The sequence below is a fragment of the Ammospiza caudacuta genome, chromosome 17 (genome assembly GCF_027887145.1).
Source record: "Ammospiza caudacuta isolate bAmmCau1 chromosome 17, bAmmCau1.pri, whole genome shotgun sequence".
NCBI classification, from domain to species: Eukaryota; Metazoa; Chordata; class Aves; order Passeriformes; family Passerellidae; genus Ammospiza; species Ammospiza caudacuta.
The window spans coordinates 4,238,023-4,255,999 of NC_080609.1; the positions used below are offsets into that span (position 1 = coordinate 4,238,023).

The 17,977-nt window shown below is 43.0% G+C and overlaps 1 protein-coding gene across 1 annotated transcript in view; it reads right to left on the reverse strand.

Annotated features, from left to right (window-relative positions):
* GTF3C1 (general transcription factor IIIC subunit 1) overlaps window positions 1–17,977 on the reverse strand; it is a 40,237-nt gene that overhangs the window by 5,330 nt on the left and 16,930 nt on the right. The window contains exons 18-33 of the mRNA XM_058815814.1: window positions 16,870–16,966; window positions 15,987–16,164; window positions 15,043–15,178; window positions 13,958–14,093; window positions 12,181–12,262; window positions 11,353–11,538; window positions 10,713–10,870; window positions 9,344–9,486; window positions 9,077–9,158; window positions 7,848–7,960; window positions 6,852–6,914; window positions 6,239–6,332; window positions 5,183–5,355; window positions 3,967–4,251; window positions 1,771–2,024; window positions 143–429 (exon numbers count right to left, since the gene is read on the reverse strand). Of these exons, the coding sequence (XP_058671797.1) occupies window positions 143–429; window positions 1,771–2,024; window positions 3,967–4,251; window positions 5,183–5,355; window positions 6,239–6,332; window positions 6,852–6,914; window positions 7,848–7,960; window positions 9,077–9,158; window positions 9,344–9,486; window positions 10,713–10,870; window positions 11,353–11,538; window positions 12,181–12,262; window positions 13,958–14,093; window positions 15,043–15,178; window positions 15,987–16,164; window positions 16,870–16,966 (2,467 nt within the window). The remainder of the gene's footprint in view (window positions 1–142; window positions 430–1,770; window positions 2,025–3,966; window positions 4,252–5,182; window positions 5,356–6,238; window positions 6,333–6,851; window positions 6,915–7,847; window positions 7,961–9,076; window positions 9,159–9,343; window positions 9,487–10,712; window positions 10,871–11,352; window positions 11,539–12,180; window positions 12,263–13,957; window positions 14,094–15,042; window positions 15,179–15,986; window positions 16,165–16,869; window positions 16,967–17,977) is intronic.

The following is a 17,977-nucleotide window of genomic DNA, read 5'->3' on the forward strand; positions in this document are numbered from 1 at the left end:
GTGTGGTGTGTTTCTCCTGCCTAACATAAATAACTTTGTTCAATTTATAGCTGCTTCCAACAGCCTGGAAGCTCATCCCGTTCAAGGGGAATACTAAGCATGCAAACATTAATGTATGGAAAGCAGCTGGCTGTAAACCCACCTGGATGTACTGCTCCAAGCTCCTGCTGCGTTCAGCTCCCACCTGCTCATAGCTGCAGAAATGTTTGCTCAGCTCAGCTTTGCAAATCCCAAAGTGGGAAGTAGCCTCTATGGCCTTCCTGATCTCCAGAGCAGCCTCCACATCCCCAGGGCTGTACCCATAACGCTCCGTACACTCGTGGAGAAACTTATCCACATCATAGTTCTCTTCCTGGATTTTTATCAGCCTGGTGAAAGTTTCAGGGAGGCAGGAGATGCCCACAGCCATGTGATCCAGCAGGGAAGGAACTGCAAAGCAAATAAACCATGGGAGTTTAAGCTGTGAAGCAGCAGTTACTGTGCAACACATTGCAGGAAGACAAACAGATTAGAGGCGCTCTAAACCAATTAAAAACAGAGCTCAGCTTTCCCTCTTCATTACTGCAGTTCCCTTTTTTTCCTTCTGCCTTGCATATCTGACTGAAAAGACCTGCAAAGAGGAGCAAACTGGTTCACAAGGGCTCACCCTCCCAGCAAAATGAATCATGTCTGGAAGGCAGTGAGCACCTGGGGGTGTTCTCTCTAACACTGGGTAAGCTCAGCTCTGAGCTAATGAGGGAATTCTCTCCTTTTTTCTTGAAGGTGAAAATTCTAGGGCAAGGAGATGCTGTGGAGGACACTTTTAATCAAGAATCCACAGCAGAAAGCTGTTGGCTAGATCTGGTTTGAACTACCACCTGACAATGCTTCAGACAGTTAGTTCAACAAAACATCTCTGTGTTCAGTGACAGGTCCAGCACTGCCCCAAAGTGACCCTGTACAGAATATCCACAGCTGGAGCCATGGAACCCCTATCCCAGTCCTGGCTGATGAGGGGACAGCTCTGGCACTGCTCCCTTCCCTTTTACCTGCAGGCTGCTCCACATTTGCCTCTGGAACTTTTGGAGCCAGGAAAAATGGGCTCAGCTGTAATGAGCAGTCAGCTCAGCACAGCTGGAGGGCATGAGAGGCAGCACAGACAGGAGAAAGAATTTCTGTTGTACCTGTCACAACAGCCATGGAAATGGGCAGGGGCAGCACCAGATGATTTCAGCTGCAGAGCTCAAGGCTCTGGATACATTTGCATTACAGCTGAAAACAAGATGCTCTTCCAGAAGGGGAAGTGATGATGAACTGCAGACAGTCAAGCTCTAAATATTATAAAAATGTTTAAATTACTGACCTAAGAGGCCAGACATTAGACACCACTACTTCAGGCTCTTGCATGAGACAAGTTAAATGAGAATTTCCATTCAAGGAACTCTGAAAGATTTTCTTTTTACAGAAGAGAAAGCCTGGCTGTTACATCATATGCTATTTTAAGCTGCTGTAGGGACTGAAAAACCTCCTGGAGAGGGTTAACAGAGCAGAGGAAAGATTGCACTAACAGTTTAACACAACATCAAATAGAGGCAAGGCCTTGTAACCAACAAAAAGCCTAAGTCAGCCATCTGTTTTAAGTCAGGAGAGAAAGCCTCACAGACTTGATGTGTAATGCAAACAGAATGTTCCTGTCGGGAGGCTTTGTTTAAATCAATTCCTCATCAGGTGAGCTCACCATCCCTCCTGCTCCAAGCCACTTCTGTGCACTTTAGACCAAGCAGAACTAACCTGGAGAGCTGAGCCTTCCTGGGATGGGGGTGCACCTGAGCCTGACCTTCACCTGGCAGGAGTTGACCACGATGTTGTCACTGGGGCTCAGGTTGCGCGTGCTGACGATGCCAGGGCAGTAGTAGCCTCTCATCAGTAAATAATTGGTGTGGGAGGCCTGGCGGGGCTTCACCTCAATCCTGCGTTTGCCTCCAGAGCTCTCTTCCAAGTCATCATCCTCGTCATCCTCGTCCTCCAGGCCTTCTTTTCCCAAGCTGCAGCAAACACACAGGTTGGATTTGTTTGTGGGGTTTTCCCCAAAGAAGGAAGTGATTGATGACACTGAGGACGCTCCTGCGCTCTGGGCAGTGGGGCAGCGTCCACACCAGGCTGATGCAGAGCACTGAGAACAACAACTACACAAAGGGAAATACACTAAAGGTCCCTGGGAAAGGAAACTCTCTATTTCTTTTGCAAAATGTGTAGAAATGAACCCAAAATATCTCAGCTTCCACTGCTGAAGCTCTTTGGTTCAGCAGATGCTTCATCTTGAGGGAACATCTGTTAGACACTGAGAGCACAAAGGATGCTGCAGGATAGGGCAGACTGTTTATTTTTCAGCATGAAAAGGAGGAGAGAGAGTTACAGATTTCAGCTACTTTAAAAAATAATAATTAAAAAACCACCAAAAACCAAACTGCAGACATCCTCCAAGTAAAGAGAAGAATAGCAGTAGCAGCCAGGGTGGATTTCCCAGAATCAAACTTAGTCAAACCAACATTTTTTATACTAGGACATGACAAGAGCCACTATGGATAAAAGTGAAGGCTCTGAACAACTTGATCTAACTCTGAAGTGGCCTCTGTTTCAAGCAGATTATGCCAGGGACTATGAAAGGTTCCTTCAACCTTTTCTAACATGAATTAGACTTTAAGTACTTCCTTTTAAAATAAAAAAAAAAGGGAACACATCACTTAGATAATAAAAAAGGGAACATATCACTTAGAAAAAACAATGAGTGCACTACTCAAGATGCCCCTAACTCAGCAATGGGACCAGGCCAGGGCTCAGTGTATTTTGTTAATGACCTGGCTGATAAAACAGCTCATTCAGCTTGCACAGGATCACCCAGCTGAGGACACTGCAAGTATATGAGAAGCTGGGATTTGCATTCAGAACATCTCCAGCACCCTGGAGAGCCAGCCTGGAAAAGAGCAGGGAGCAATTCCCTATGACAAATCCATGTTATTTGTATTATAGTACTCTGCATCTGTCCCTCCACTGAGAGGGAACAATTCAGCAGATAAAGGAAAAGAAGCTTGGGAGGTGAGTCACAGTGCATGGATCACTGCACTGGGGGGCTTGGCTGTTTTTTTTTGGCAAGGCCATGGCCCTTCAGAATCTTGGGATGCATTAGCAACTATTTCACCTGTATGACAGGAGGGAATTGGCACAGAGCTGCCAGCAGGAGCATGGCTTTTGTTTCTTGACATCATAATTCAGTGCAGAAGAAAATAATGAGAAAGACAGAGAACTGGTTAACATGAATGAAGTGAAGGAACTGAAGCTGCTCATTTTAAAGAACAGCATGTTATGGGAGAGGGACCACAAGAACAATCCTCAAGTTGGAATTAAGCTGCTCTAGAGAGAAAGAGAATAAAGTATTTTCCATGTGTACTCACACTAGGAAGCAGCAGGTCAGCTGAGATTTTAGTTGCACTTTTAAGAAAGCACATAATGGCTGTAAGGAAAAGGGCTCACGGGCTCCCACTGCCTAGGGACAGTTTCAGTTCATGCCATTACTGCAGGCTTGCAGGAAAATGAAATCCAAGAGGAGACAGAAGCACTGCTGTGGTGAGAGGTTCCACTGATAAAGCTGAAGCCTTGTTACCAACCCTCTCATCTGTCACATGCCATGGCACAGTGCTGATGAAACGCTCCTGTAGCACCCAGTGCTCTCCTTTCCATGCCAGCTCTGATGGCACTGAAGTGTCAAGCCATTGAAATGTCACATGAGAAGGGAAATGCAGCCCAGGGCTATAATGACAGACACTGACTTAGGTGCCATTAAGTCTTCAGAGCACCCCCTCAGAAATAAAAATCAAAACAATAGCACAGTAAAAATGCCACAGTGCAGTGCAGGAAATCCCAATTCCTGTCCAATTTCATCCAAGTTATCCCCAAACTGAATTATCTAATAGAAATAACAGCATTTACCTTTTTATCACTTCATTTTCCACCATGGAGCTGTCCACCACAATGATCTGCTCTGGGATTCTCACATGCACAGCTAGCAGTCCCAGGGAGAACAGGGAGAGCATGGCCACACACTGGCCACCAGGGCCATCCATGGGAAATGCCACCATGCCTTCTGATGATGCATTTTCTTCATCTTTAAATGAGAAACTGTGTGGCTGGTCTGATTTTTCAGCATCCTTGAGCTTCTCCAGGAACTGGAAGGACTCTGTACAAATGGTACTGGGGAAGCGCCACGTGAAAACTCTGCACAAAACCACAAAGAAGCACAAATGCTTCAAAATCTGCTCTGACTTTTACAATTATGCTGGCACAAAGGAGCCAGACAGTTGAAGTTTCATTCTAGAACTGGTGACCAAGCACACTCCACACCTGCTTTCACAGTTCTTTTACTATTTCCAGCACATTAGGTGTTTATGCACTGTGTAAAGGTCAGGTGGCATACAGCAAATAAAAAGCAAAGCTATCATCTTCTGCTTCACAGGAGTGCTAAAGAAATCTTCCCATCACATCTACAACTGTGCTGCTGCATCTCCTCCCCTCTCCATGTGTCTCTGAGCTCCTGCCCAGCACTCTTGGCTCCATTCCCTCACCGCCCTCCCCATGTAAGGACTGCCTGATGTGATGTCAGCTTCATCTTCACCTTCCTCTGCACCCTTAGCTGAAGGTTCCTTGCTCTGGACACTTCTCCTGTGTTATCACCAGTAAGAGCTTAAATGAGGGATGTGGGACTCCAGGCAGCTCTTCAAAATGCAGTTTATTGTATCCAAGACATTACAGGAGTCCAGGGTCATGGGCAACAGAGCCTGTGCCTACAGCTGTCAGCTCCAGCTGCAGGCAGGCCTGGAGACCTTTAAGTTAGGTTACATTGCATTATTTACTTTTCTTTTGGTTACACTGCATTATATACTTTTCTTTGCTGAGCATCTTAATACAGTAGAACCAATCTATACCTTAACTTTTACCTATAGCCTATCATAACTACTATAATTACCATATTCATATTACTGTTCTCCAATCACTAAAAGTCAGTACATTACAGTTTAGGCTAGAAGTTGTTTTTCAGTTTTCTTGCAGTGGAAAATTCTGAGACCTTTTTTCTGCCACGAAGGTATGAATGAAACCTTTGTGCTAAGGAGACAACAGCATGGAGCCCCTGCAATAGGCTGGCACCCACCTGTAGTAGCTCTGGGACAGCTGGTAGGACATGGGCACGAAGGGCAGCGCGCGGCTCTTCTTGGGCCCCAGCGTGTGGTTGACCCTGCGGCGGTTCACCAGGCTCCTCCTCTGGCACTCCAGGAAAGCCTTCACCAGGATGTCATCCAGGTACTCCTGGTACAGCCTGAACGTCTGCAACACACCAGGGACAGCCCTGCACCCCCTGCTCCAGCCACATGCACCCAGGGGTGGGAGGACACAAGCCAGGATGAAAAGCATCCATCAAAATTCACTTTACTGCTCTGCTCCTTCTATGGCCTTCCAGGCATGTTACATGTCAATTAAATTAACTAAATACAGAACACTTGATATTCAACATGGGATTGGGCTCCCACTGCAATTATAGATGTGAGAAATGCTCCTCTGCCACACATTTTAGTAAATTCTTCCCCTCATTTCAGCAAGAACACTTGGTTCTGAGAGCTTGGCTATCTAGGTTCCACTCTTGCTTAGGAGCTGTTAAACTCCCTTTGAACCTTGACCTTACTTAAGCACTTGACTGATTGATAATCTCTTTTTGTAGTCCCCAACACTGAAGGAGAGACCTCCAACACCAGTGCTAGCTGGGTATTAGGATTGTTTTTGTGATATTTCCTCCAAAACATTCCAGATGCTCTCATAGGCACTAAAGCATGGTACAGACTGACCCACTGGAAGTGATGTGGAGTTATTTCATGTGGTTTTAAGTGACTGAATCAACATCACATCTTGCAATTTCATACTCAGAGAGAAAACAACAAACTGAAAATCTTCCCACAATATTTAATTTCCTAAAAGCAGAATACTCCCCACAGAATGGATACAAATCCAAGCTTCCAAGTTTCTTTTCTCCCATTTGAAAGAGAAATGTGCAAAGGGAGGGAGGAGAAACTTTAGGGCTGTATGACCTGACATGGATGTGGCACTTGGAAACATGGTTTAGTGATGGCCTGGCAGTTCTGGACTTGATGATCTTACAGCTCTTCTCCAACCTAAACAATTCCATGATTCCATGAGCAGTTACTAGACACTGTACCTGAAATGACTGGCAAGATTCCATCTGGTGATCTGAGAGTGCCAGTGTGCTCTGAATCAGATTCTGTAGCACCAAAAAATGAATATCATAAATACTGAAAGAAAAAAAAATAAAAAGAGAAAAATATTTATTCCAGGTGATTTTTGAAGGTGAGGTACCCATTAAACCAGCACAAAAATCTACAAACTCCACCACCTGCTTCTGAAATAAAAGAATAGAGGCACAAGATTTACAGCTGAGGATCACTCATGTAAAGGAATCTGTTACATTTTCCTTCACCTTCCACCCTGAATTTCTGGATTAGTCTAGATAATGTGACACAAAGTTCTCCCTGATAACATCTCCTTCTGTTGAGATACAACACCCACATAGAAAATGTACAGGTGTCCCAGTGATAAAATCATTTTGAGGTCATAGCTGTTATCATTTTATCTGCCAAATCTATGTCAGAGGTCCCTACAGTCTTGTCAAAGTATTTTTCTGTTAATAAATTTATGCACTGCAACAAACAGATGGAAACACTGAATTAGGACACTCTTTATATGACTTCCACAGAAGAGAGGGGCTGATGTGGCCTGATCCTAAAGAGGAAAATGGTGCTACTGCTACTCACCTGCTCAGATTATCCTCTTTTGTGCCTTGATCTGGGTCTTCTCCAATTGCCAGCACTCGAAATCTAGTTAAGGGAAGGGAAAGAGAACACTGGAACCAGATTTTCTATGATTTGCTGTGATTTTGCATCAGCCATGAAGCCCAGAGGCTGATGAGCACAACTGCTAATGAGGCAAGGGCTGGGCCAGCCCAGGGGACTGTGTGCTCCAGCAGCCCTCAGCACCAGGGTCAGACAGGAAAAGAACTGTCCACATCCATCTCCACTCAAATATCTGCTGACAAGGAGATAGAAAAATGGACAGGACACAGTTCTAGCACTGAAAGGATTTGTCATTTTACTGAGGTTTTGGACTTCCAGTTATGGCCAGCAGCACCTTTGCTGTAATACACAGCTCTTCCCAAAATAAGAAAAAATACAAAGGTGCTAAATTTGTTATCATAAAATGGTCTGAGACACAATTTTTCCACACTGCTTTTCAAGTGTTAATCATCATGAAAAAGCTTAATGACTTGGAGCTGGAGAATGCTGCACAAGGCTGAGTGCTCTTCCTTATCAATACTTTTAGCAGCACTGAAATGATTCAGCTGAGCAACCAGCTACAAATTGTGATAGAAAATGGGGCCAGTTAATCTGAAAAATGTTAGATTTCTATTGCAATGGAAGTTACACTTGAGTAGCAACATCTCTAACAGTAAGGTTAAGGACTTGACAATTTAGGAAAATCTGCTGTAGTGAATTTCTGGTTTAAAAGTCTTATTTAGCAATAAGAATGGTTTGAAATCAGTAAAATTGCGCAAATAACTAAAAATCACTTATATGTATTTAGGAAGTGTGGAAATGAAGGAAACACTGCTGGTTGTATTTAGCAAAACTTGTTTTCTTACTAAGGGTACAGGTACAGAGGGTGTAAATCATGCCCAGAGAGGAGACCTGCTCTGAAGTGCTGTCCCCTGCCTCACCCCATGTGCAGAGCCAAAAGCACCAGGATTTAAATACCTGGCAAAAAGTTCCTCCAGAGTGTCAGGAATCTCCAGTTTGGGGTTCCCCAGGGTTGAACTGAATTTTTCTTTCAGTCTCTCCACAAACTCTTTAAACTCATTTGCACAAACCTTCGAAAAGAGGAGACAGAAATGTCATCAACCTCAATTTCTTAGAATGGAAAAATCTCTCTACTTCTAAAGTGTGCATGAAAATTCCTGTAGCAATAGCTGAATTCTGAAGTCAGAAGCAGTCCAACAGGCAAGGCAAAGCAGGGAGAAGCTGGTGCAGTTTGTGTTTGCTGATTCAGTGAACAGTTGCAGGTTCCATCTGTAATCAGCTCACAGCTACAAGCCAAGCACCATGAACATATGTTCTAAGACAATTGCCTGAATTAACAGCAAGATCTCTTGCTAGAGCTATGTTTAAGTTTCTGCTCAAGCCCTGCAGGCTTTTCCATGTTCTCCATGAAGTGTTTGCACAATCATGGCTGGGACAACACCTGTTACATGAGAGGAATCATCTCTGGAAACAAGTTTCTATTTGCTTCCAAGGACAGACTTTGGGGATGGGGACACATATTTATTTTAGTGATGTCTCAATAATGAACAACTGCTCTTCCTTTAAGCAACATGAATCTAACAACAGAACTGATGGGCTTTTCTGACAATGGTATGAATTGTCGTTATTAAATAAAAATGATCTTGTTATGACACTGTCCCAGTTCTGAGAAAATTCTGAAAATCAAAACGGAATTGCTTGCACTGGAAGTGTAAACAACTTTTCAATTTGAAATAATGGTTAATTTAAATGGAAAAAAAAGAAATAAAATCTTTTAGCTGCTCAAATCAAGTCTGATAAAATTTGCTTGTGTTCCTGCATTCATTCACAGAAGCTAAGGTGCCAGTTCAACACACAACCAGAATAAAAATTAGAAATTACAGAACAAAAATGTTTTCTTGCTCAAATAACAATGTGGCTGAAAGGATAAAAAAGGAATCAGCAGATAGAGATGTTTGGTCATGGATGTTCAATGGCTGTTGCACAAGGGGCTGTTTATGTGCCTTTGGAAAGCTGCCCTGTGTCCACTTTACCCCAAACCAGCAATGATGCTGCATTTTTACAGTGATGCTATTTTAAAAATAGCTAAAGGTTCAAGGGAGAGAAAAGACATGAAATCAGTGCAAGTACTCAGTTATCCAAACAGCATAAAGTACTCTATGAACTTTTGGAATACTTCCTCCAACCTGTGGATCTTCATAATTATTTTCTCTATTCATGAAATCATCAATGAGGGCTTTATCTTGGTAAACCTCAGCAAGGCAAACTCTGCAAGAGATAAAATGGAAGGTGTTGCTCAGAGCTGAAATTCTCCCAACTCAAAACAGACCTGACAGAAGCAGGATGCAAACAAGATGCAATTTTAAAGCAACATGAAACAAAAGAAATATGTGGGAGGATCATGTCCCTCCAGGAGAATTTAGCCTGTATCTAGAACACAGAAAACTTCTTACTTGTAATTGAGGTAGGTCTGTGGGTTTCTGACAATGTAGCGGGCTCTGCGTCCCACGGAATGGGAGGTTTTATCCAGGGACTCCTCGAAGCTGGAGTGCATCAGGTCCCTCACCACCTGCCAGGGCACAAAGGGCCCTTTCACCTGCAGGAGGAACAGTGTCTGCAGTTAAACCTTGCTGTGTGTGCACATGGTGAGAGCAGGATGAAGCCCTGGCTGGTGAAATGTGTGTGTAGCACCCAGCAGCTCTGTGCTTGTTGGACAATGCCCTTTTGTGACCCAGAGATGGGGCAACTCAGAGGTGTTTTAAAAACTTTCATTCCATTTTCAGTCTCATGGGAAGGGTGAGATAACACAGATGTTATAATTCATGCCATCACAATCAGAAGCCAACTATTTCCTAATTACAATATATTATAAGTGTTCCTTGGCCTATCAGCTTTAGCCACACCATGCTGTAGATGCCTTAAAGACAATAATCTAAAGCAACTCCTTGTGGGTCCTATTACAATGCATCTTTCACAGTTCTATTTCTCCAAAGTATCCAGTCTTATTTGCAAGGCCATCCTTTGAAATGCTTTTCTAGCTCCATTTTTCTCTCAATAGTATCTGTCCTATCCCATGGCATTTCTAAGTCAGCATTTCTTATCTCAGTTTGCATACAGATGCACACTGTGTGGGCTTCTGTCAGGCCCTGACAACTCTACAAATCCATTTCCCCCTCTCTCTTGGATAGAAAAAACTTCTCTGATGACAGGTACTATCACTAACATTGTGATGATAATAGTCAATGTATATAAACTTATTTTGTAAAACTCTTTTAACTAAGGTGCAAAACTCCATCCTTCAAACAAGTCGCTTAACCATGATCCATCGTTTTTTTAATTTGATTTGTCAAATCTCTCAGTTTTTGAAGCTGTTTGTGGATGGATACTGAATGGTTAGACAAGTTCATAGAACACAGCCTTTCAAATTCAGCAGTGCATCACCTTGGCATTGAGCATGTGGCTGGCAATCCTGCAGAGCATGAGCAGGCTGTCCTCCTGCACCATCCAGGTCACGTGCAGCCATGCCATCCTCTCTACAAATCCATTTCCCACAGTTCCCCCTCTCTCTTGGACAGAAAAAATTTCTTTGATGGCAGATACTAACATTGTGATGATAATAGTCAATGCATATAAACTTATTTTGTAAAACTCTTTTAGCTAAGGTGCAAAACTCCATCCTTCAAACAAGTCGCTTAACCATGATCCATCGTTATTTTAATTTGATTTGTCAAATCTCTCAGTTTTTGAAGCTGTTTGTGGATGGATACTGAATGGTTAGACAAGTTCATAGAACACAGCCTTTCAAATTCAGCAGTGCATCACCTTGGCATTGAGCACGTGGCTGGCAATCCTGCAGAGCATGAGCAGGCTGTCCTCCTGCACCGTCCAGGTCACGCGCAGCCGCGTCATCCTCAGCAGCGCGCTCTGGTCAGCCTTGTCATGGTAGCGCAGCCGTTTGCTTTTGTCTGCAGAATCCTCTTCTGGCAAATCCAGAGAAACAAAACCAGACATTTATCTCAGCACCTTGTATTCTGATTAACTCAAACTTCTAGCTCAGGCTCAGCAGCAGTTCAAGTTTGTAAGAATGAGAAGCAAGCAGGGAAGGAAGTTGCAGTCTAGAAGTGAAATGCAGCAATAGCTCTCCCAGGCATGAGAAAAAGAACACTTTAATTGGCAAACTGACAACCTAGAGCATCATTCCAAGGAGAATCTTTAAGCCAGCTATCAGGAGCTGATAATGGATTGCAGGAGCTGCTCTGGCACAGGCTCCATGAGGATTCCTCCAACCTGTGCAGCCGTGGCTCACACACAGCTCATGGGCACAAGGTGCTGCTGCTCCTCCCCACTGACTGAGGCAGCCCACAGACACAGCCACAAAGCTGCCCTGTCCTGCCCTCTTTGCCAAAGCACCTTCCTGCAGGGCTAGGCATAGTAAAGAATGCTGCTTTTTCATGTTTCTTACCTTTCTTTTTCTTCTTTGGCTTCTTTCCAACATCTTTCCTAAGCCTTTTCCTCTTTTGGCTTTTTCCACCTCTCACTCGTTTCGTTCGATCCTGGGTTGGCTCTTTAGTTATTTCAATGCATTCCTCTTTCTGGAAAAGTGACTCTGCTCCTGCCTTTGCTTCTCCCAAAATATTAATTTTGTTACCTAAAATGACACATATTTACAGCAGTGGAGCTTTATAGCAATGACATTCTACAATGTTAAGGTATAGATACCAAATGACAAATTTCAGTAAATTAAAAGACAGATGTTCTCTCAGAACTGCTCTTTGTTAGTCCTATCATTTCATGCCCCTTCTCAGCAGCTCACAGAATAAATTCCTACATTAATGAGGAATCATCAAGTAATTAAGCCTAGTTTACAGTGCACAAACACAAGGGAACAGAGCTGAGGTTTTACATTCAACCTGAAGCATTTTCTCCTCCTTAGCTCAAACATTAGGCTGGAAAACAGTGCTACAAAACATTGGTCCCTCTGGACTTTCTGCAAACTGCACATCAGAAATGACAAAGGATAGAAATGATTGTTTTATAAAAATTTATTTACACATCTATTTTACAGCCCCAGAAGTACTCTAGATCACTGTAAAGAGACAGGACCAGCCCATGTTATCAATACTAGATAAAAAATTATTGTTCCATATAGTCAGTAATAGGGAATGAGATCATTTATCTGTTTTACTGCCCCAGGAGCATCCCAAATTACTGGAAGGAGACAAGAACAACCCTCACCCTTCATGCTGGGTTTGACAAAGGCAGGGGAAGCTGTGGCAGTCTCAGGCCTTACCTCCAGTACTGAGTGGCAGGGAGTGTTTGGTGAGGAAGGTTGGGAGTCTTGCTGTCAGCCCATTTTCAGGACCTGTATTTTCCTAAGACAATATAACTTTAAAAAAGGTAACATACAACAACAATCTACTTTTATAATCTCAGTAGTGTCAGCAATAAATTTTCAGTTTAAAGGAAAAGATCCTTGGCTATAAGATAGAAGTCATTTGTATTATTACTACCACACATTAAAATGGCTCCAGAGCTTTTCTTAAATCACCCTGGAATGACCACTAGACTGTGAAGGTTAGAAATGTCCTCAGGTTAAAAGCAGTAATTACTGGAAAAGAAATGCTTGATTATTTCATTGCTGCAGAGGCTGAGCAGAGTTTGCTGTAAAACAGTGCTAGCATTTTACATTCCAAAGGAACTTCTGAAAAGCACAAAACCAAAATGCAAACACAAACACTGAGTAAATCCCTCCTATAGCACATTCTGCCCATCCTAAATCTGAGCCTGAACCAACTGCAATGTGTTGGGAGTTTTGCCATTCTCTGCTAAACCCATTTCTCTTGTTGGGGGCAGAAGTTGGTCACAAGATGTGGAGAGGAAAGCAGAGAGAAAAGAGCTGCTGGAGGTTGTGCTACTGCTCAGCAATGAGGTGACTGAACAGCAGACAGAATTAAGAGTGAAATGATCCTGCCTGAGGGAAATAAATTAGCACCTTAATTTTACATCCATTGATAGGCTCTGATTTGTGCACTGCTTAGGGGAGAGTAATTACAGGCAGCTCTGTGAAAGTCCCTGCTCAATGCATGGTAATGGTGAAAAAGCAAAGGAAATGCATGGAATTCTTAGGGAAGTAAAGCAACGCTAAGCAGCTGCAAAAATCTGTGCTTGGCCACAACCTTAAAGCACTCTCAGACTGTATTTCCACCTTAAAAAGGACAGGTGGAACTATCACAGATTAAAATAAAGGCAACAAGAATGATTAAAGACAGGACAGTTCCATGCTGGGAATGGCAGATGTCAGTCTTAAAAAAAGGAGACGAATATGAGAGACATGAGAGCTGTGTACAAAAATCCAGTGAAACAGTGAGATAAATGAAGAATGTATTTTTCACAGCTTCCCTCAGTTCTTCAATTACTGAGGAGCTTAAGGCATCAAAAGGAAGTGGTGGCACATAGCAGGAATTTGAAACACTTTGCCACAGGAGGCTGGGGATAGTGAAGACTTACATATGTTCAAAACCCAGACATATTAATACTGAAAGAAAAAAAGCTATTACTGCTTTGAAACATCAGTCCCAGATTTAGAATGGCCTTGAGCCAAAATTGCAGACAGCTGGGAGAGCATTCTGAGGAAATATCCCTTGCTCTTACAAGCTTCCATCAGAGACAGGACACTAGCCAGAGTCCTGATTTGCATGTGTTGGGCTCCCTATTTTTTAAAAATATTTTTCCTTGTGTATTTCCTTGTTTTGGATGTTTTGCTTTTTGTCTGACAACTTCTACATTCCAGAAAGGAAAGAGGAACCACTGAGTAGTGTGAACTGCTTGCTCATTGAAGTATTTCTCCTTTGGTTGAATGTATTAACAAATTCAAAGTGCAGTTTTCAAATAAAATTTATATCCAATTCTTTCATTCACTTCAGCACCAAGATTTGTGAACATCTGGCACTCATTTTGTTCCAGTGCTGCAAACCCTTACTGAGAGCACACAAATGGAATTTGGTGTCACTACCTCAACCTTAAGAACATTAAAATTTGGAGAAGTGTACAAATTTTAAAATACCCACCTTCCTGGTCTTGTTGATGATGTAGCTTGTCCAGATCCAGTTGCGTTTCAGATGCCCATAAAAGCTGGAATCCAGACCTGCAGCTCCCAGCCCATCTCCAGGGATGGATCCATCATCAACCACCTCCCTGCTGCCTCTGCCAGCAAGAGGAACAAACCCACAGGAATTATTTTGTGCAGATTCCTTCTCAGAGCTCTTACTGGTGTGTGTGCAATGTGCAGAACTCTCACCTTGCCCTCCCAGTTTAGGGGGTAATATTACACCTAATTACACCATTAATTACATCCCTAAACTGTTTCTTTCTTAAAGATGTCACAGTCATCCCCAGCCTAACTGCAAGTAAAGACCAGAAATCCAATTTAAAAGATTTACTGCCACACATATGCAAGTTCAAGCAAGGATCAGTGGAATTGGGTCCCTCAACTCCATTATTTTTTTCAAGGTAACTTGATATATTTACCTGCAACATGGAACTAACTGAAAATACTTTTAAACAGACTGTTTATTGAAACAGAATAGAATATTGACAGAGCTAAACCACAGTGCACAACACAATCAAAAAAATTTAGCTGGTATTCTGCATGGCTGTCAGATGTTGTGAGCATGCAACTCTCACAGGTATTCTGGGTGTGATTAGGCAGAAGATTAAATGCTCCAGAGATCACCTCCAGGTCACAGTGCACATTAGAAATTAATCTGCAACCAATTACAGCCGAGTGCAGCACAAAGGGACGGGATTCAGGCTGTGGCACTGGGGAGCTGCTGAAGCTACTTGAGATACCATGATAAAAAGCACAGGAACAGGGAAGCCTTCCCTCCCTCCCAATTCTGCTCTCCTCAGGACTCTTCCAACACACATTTGTACTGCTCTGGAAAGAAATCTGCTCATCCCATCCCTCCAGCACAACAACCTGGCAGCCAAATTATTGGGAACATGAAACAGAACAACATCTCCTCAGATTCAGTTCAGCTCTGAACTCCACAGAGCACCCAGCTGAGATTCTCCAGTCTCAAGGGCTTTTGCTATTGAGTAATATCCTGAACCCCTGCACAGCTCCTCTGGCCTGCCCTGCTGCAGCACCTACGTGGTGTATTCCAGCATGGCACACTTTCTTTCCAGGTTGTGTTTGTTCACTGCTGACTCCTGCTCCTTCTCCACATCCAGGGTACTCTCCTCCCCTGCAAGGTTGCTCCTCTTTGTCCGAGGACAGCGGACAACTCCTGCACAGACAAAGGGGTTGCACTGTCAGCATGACAGCTCAGAATTCAGCTTATCTCCAATCCACCTTGCTCTGGCAAACTGCTACTCCCACATAGTGCTGCCATTCTTACCCCTTCTCAATACAACATGGCTGCTTCTCACTGAGAAGGGCTACTGTCAACTTTGATACTTCCAAGAGGGCAACAATGCTTTGAACACAAGTGGATCACAACTTTATAGAATTATATGGACACAGCTCCCATTTTTTTTTAATGATGCACAGGACAACATTCCAAAACTGTAGAAGTGGAAAAGTGTGGTATTCACATGCCCTCTGAACAGAGAGAGATTTAGCTTCCTCAGATTTCTCCTGAGAGAAGCTGTGAGAGAAGCAGAGAAAAGAATGATCAAAACAATTCTTATCTCATCTGCTGCTCCTGTGTTTGTGCCCATGTGGAATGTGTTCTGGAGATTGTTTACCCGAGGTGATTGCTTGATTGGATTCTGGTGATGGTGTTTGGATTCAATGACCAACTGGATCCACGTGTGTGTGTCAGGACTCTTGGGGAGAGAGTCACAGGTTTTCTAGTTAGTTAGTGATAGTTATTGTAAAATAACGTAATATAGTTTTAGTATAATATAGTATAATGAAGTAATTAATTAGCCTTCTGATATAATGGAGTTCTGTGCATCATTCTTCCTATCTGTTGGGCATCGTAGCATCCAACAGAAAACCAGAGCCTGGCTCAAGTTTTAGGAAGGGAAGAGGAATTGGGGTGTGCCCAGAAGGGGCAGAGAGGGTGCTCAGGGGGTCCAGGTGTGCCATACCCAGGGGTGTGTTCAGGCAGACACACTGCAGATCAAACCAGAAGTTCTCCACGTCCTGCAGGGTGTTGAGGACGTAGGAGCGGCGCTCGAAGGGGCGGCTGCTCTGGGCCAGGTTGTAGTGCAGGTCACAGATGGTGGTGTCCACAATCACAGCATTTCTCTTCATGTACACAAACACCTGCCACACACAGCACAGCTCAGGCTGTAAACAGCACTGAAATTACCTAATCAGCAGGACACACCAGCTGGGTTAGGACTGGACAGTTTCTGTCTTTGCTGTTTTTAGGTACGGCTCTGACAGAGGCCACACCAATTCCCACACTATTGCTCTGTATTCCCAAATTCCCTTGACAGCAATTCAGAAATTTCCTTTCTAGATTTAGAACAGTTTCTTTTCTCCCTTGTGCACAGGATATGCCAAATTTCCAGAGAGTGGCTATTTCCTGCAAGTCCTCACTTGGGATTTGAGTGGATGTGTTTGGGGCCTCATTACCTTTCTGCTTTCTCCTTTGCAGGTGCTCCCTATCTAAAAATATGCATATGAATCTCATTATTTTACTCTGATCAGTGTCTTTATTCTGTGTCAGACATCCAAGCTTAACAGACTGATGGAAAAGAATCTGTCATACTCATTTTTCATTAAGTCTTGCCAGTCTGGGACCTCCTGGGTCATTATTGTGTGCAGTGTTCAGCATTATACATTTGAGGAGTTCCCTTCCAGAGAAAAGAGGTGAAAATTACCTGCACAACATACAGTATCCCTTGGATCTGGAGGTTTGCACACACCTCTGAAACATCAGTACTTCTTTTAAGGTAATTATGAAGCCCACATCTTGAAAAATTCATGAAGAGTAAACTGCCTTTTAAATTTTTTTTTAATTACCTGGTCTTTGTCTTGAAACTTCTCTGTTGGGCCAAACTGCAGCAGTCCCATATAACATAATCTCTGAAGGTTTTCTACCACTGAGAAGATGTACCTCCTGTAGCAATGGCAGGAGTGTTACAATTAGCACGCATGAAAATAGAGAAGTGATACCAGAAAATTCAACATTTTCATGTAGCAACCTGAGCTTTTAGCAAACCACTGAGTTATAGAATTTCTGAAGTGGTATGGAAAATATGTAATACCCCAAGGGTCCAAACTTCCTCTCCTAAAATCACAAACCCAGTATTTTAGTCAAATACTGAGCAAAATTTTGCTAGCAAGAAAGAAAATAAGCCATAAATAACATACGTAAAAATGAATTCAATATGGCCAACAGCAGATCTGCAGACAATTTCATGTTATGTAAAGAAGACAGGAGTAAGAAACATGACTGCTAAGTACAGGCCTTCATACATGTATGTAAGGAGAACTGGGCAATGATTCTTGGAGTTCAGATTGTTTAAAATTACTGCTCCAAGAAACTGCTTTCAGTTGCTCAAAACTTTGGCGGTGCAAAAAGTGCAGCATTTTCCATCCTGCATACCTACATCTATAGGAAAATTCTGGCAGTTGCAGGAACCTTCTGCAAGATTTAGTTTCTGAAACAGTTTGTAAAAAATTAGCTTTGCCCACATTTACCTTCACTAAGATCTAATTAAATGCAGTTAAATGGGAGTTGGATTTTGGCAGGAGTTTTCTCTGGGGGTCAGAAAGATCAAGCTTAGAAATTTGGCTCAGTTAGAAGTTTTAGTGAAAGGAGGCTGAAGAGACAGCTTGGTTATGTGTCATATTGTTTTGCATCACCCCATCAGATGGAGCCTGCAGATTTCAGAAAATGCCATCAATCCAGTTTCTAATTGCTAAGATTTAACAATAGGTTTGGAATTGCAAACCTGGGGTGCCCATGAGCCTTGGCTGCTGATACTGCCCAGCCCTGTTCCCTCACCAAAGGCACATTTGCAAGTTTGGAAAATGTCATCTAAACCTCCAACCATTCACAAATTGTCAGCAGGGACTTTCTGGGGAAAGCTAACATTGTGCTCTTGATTCCATACATTCACATCAC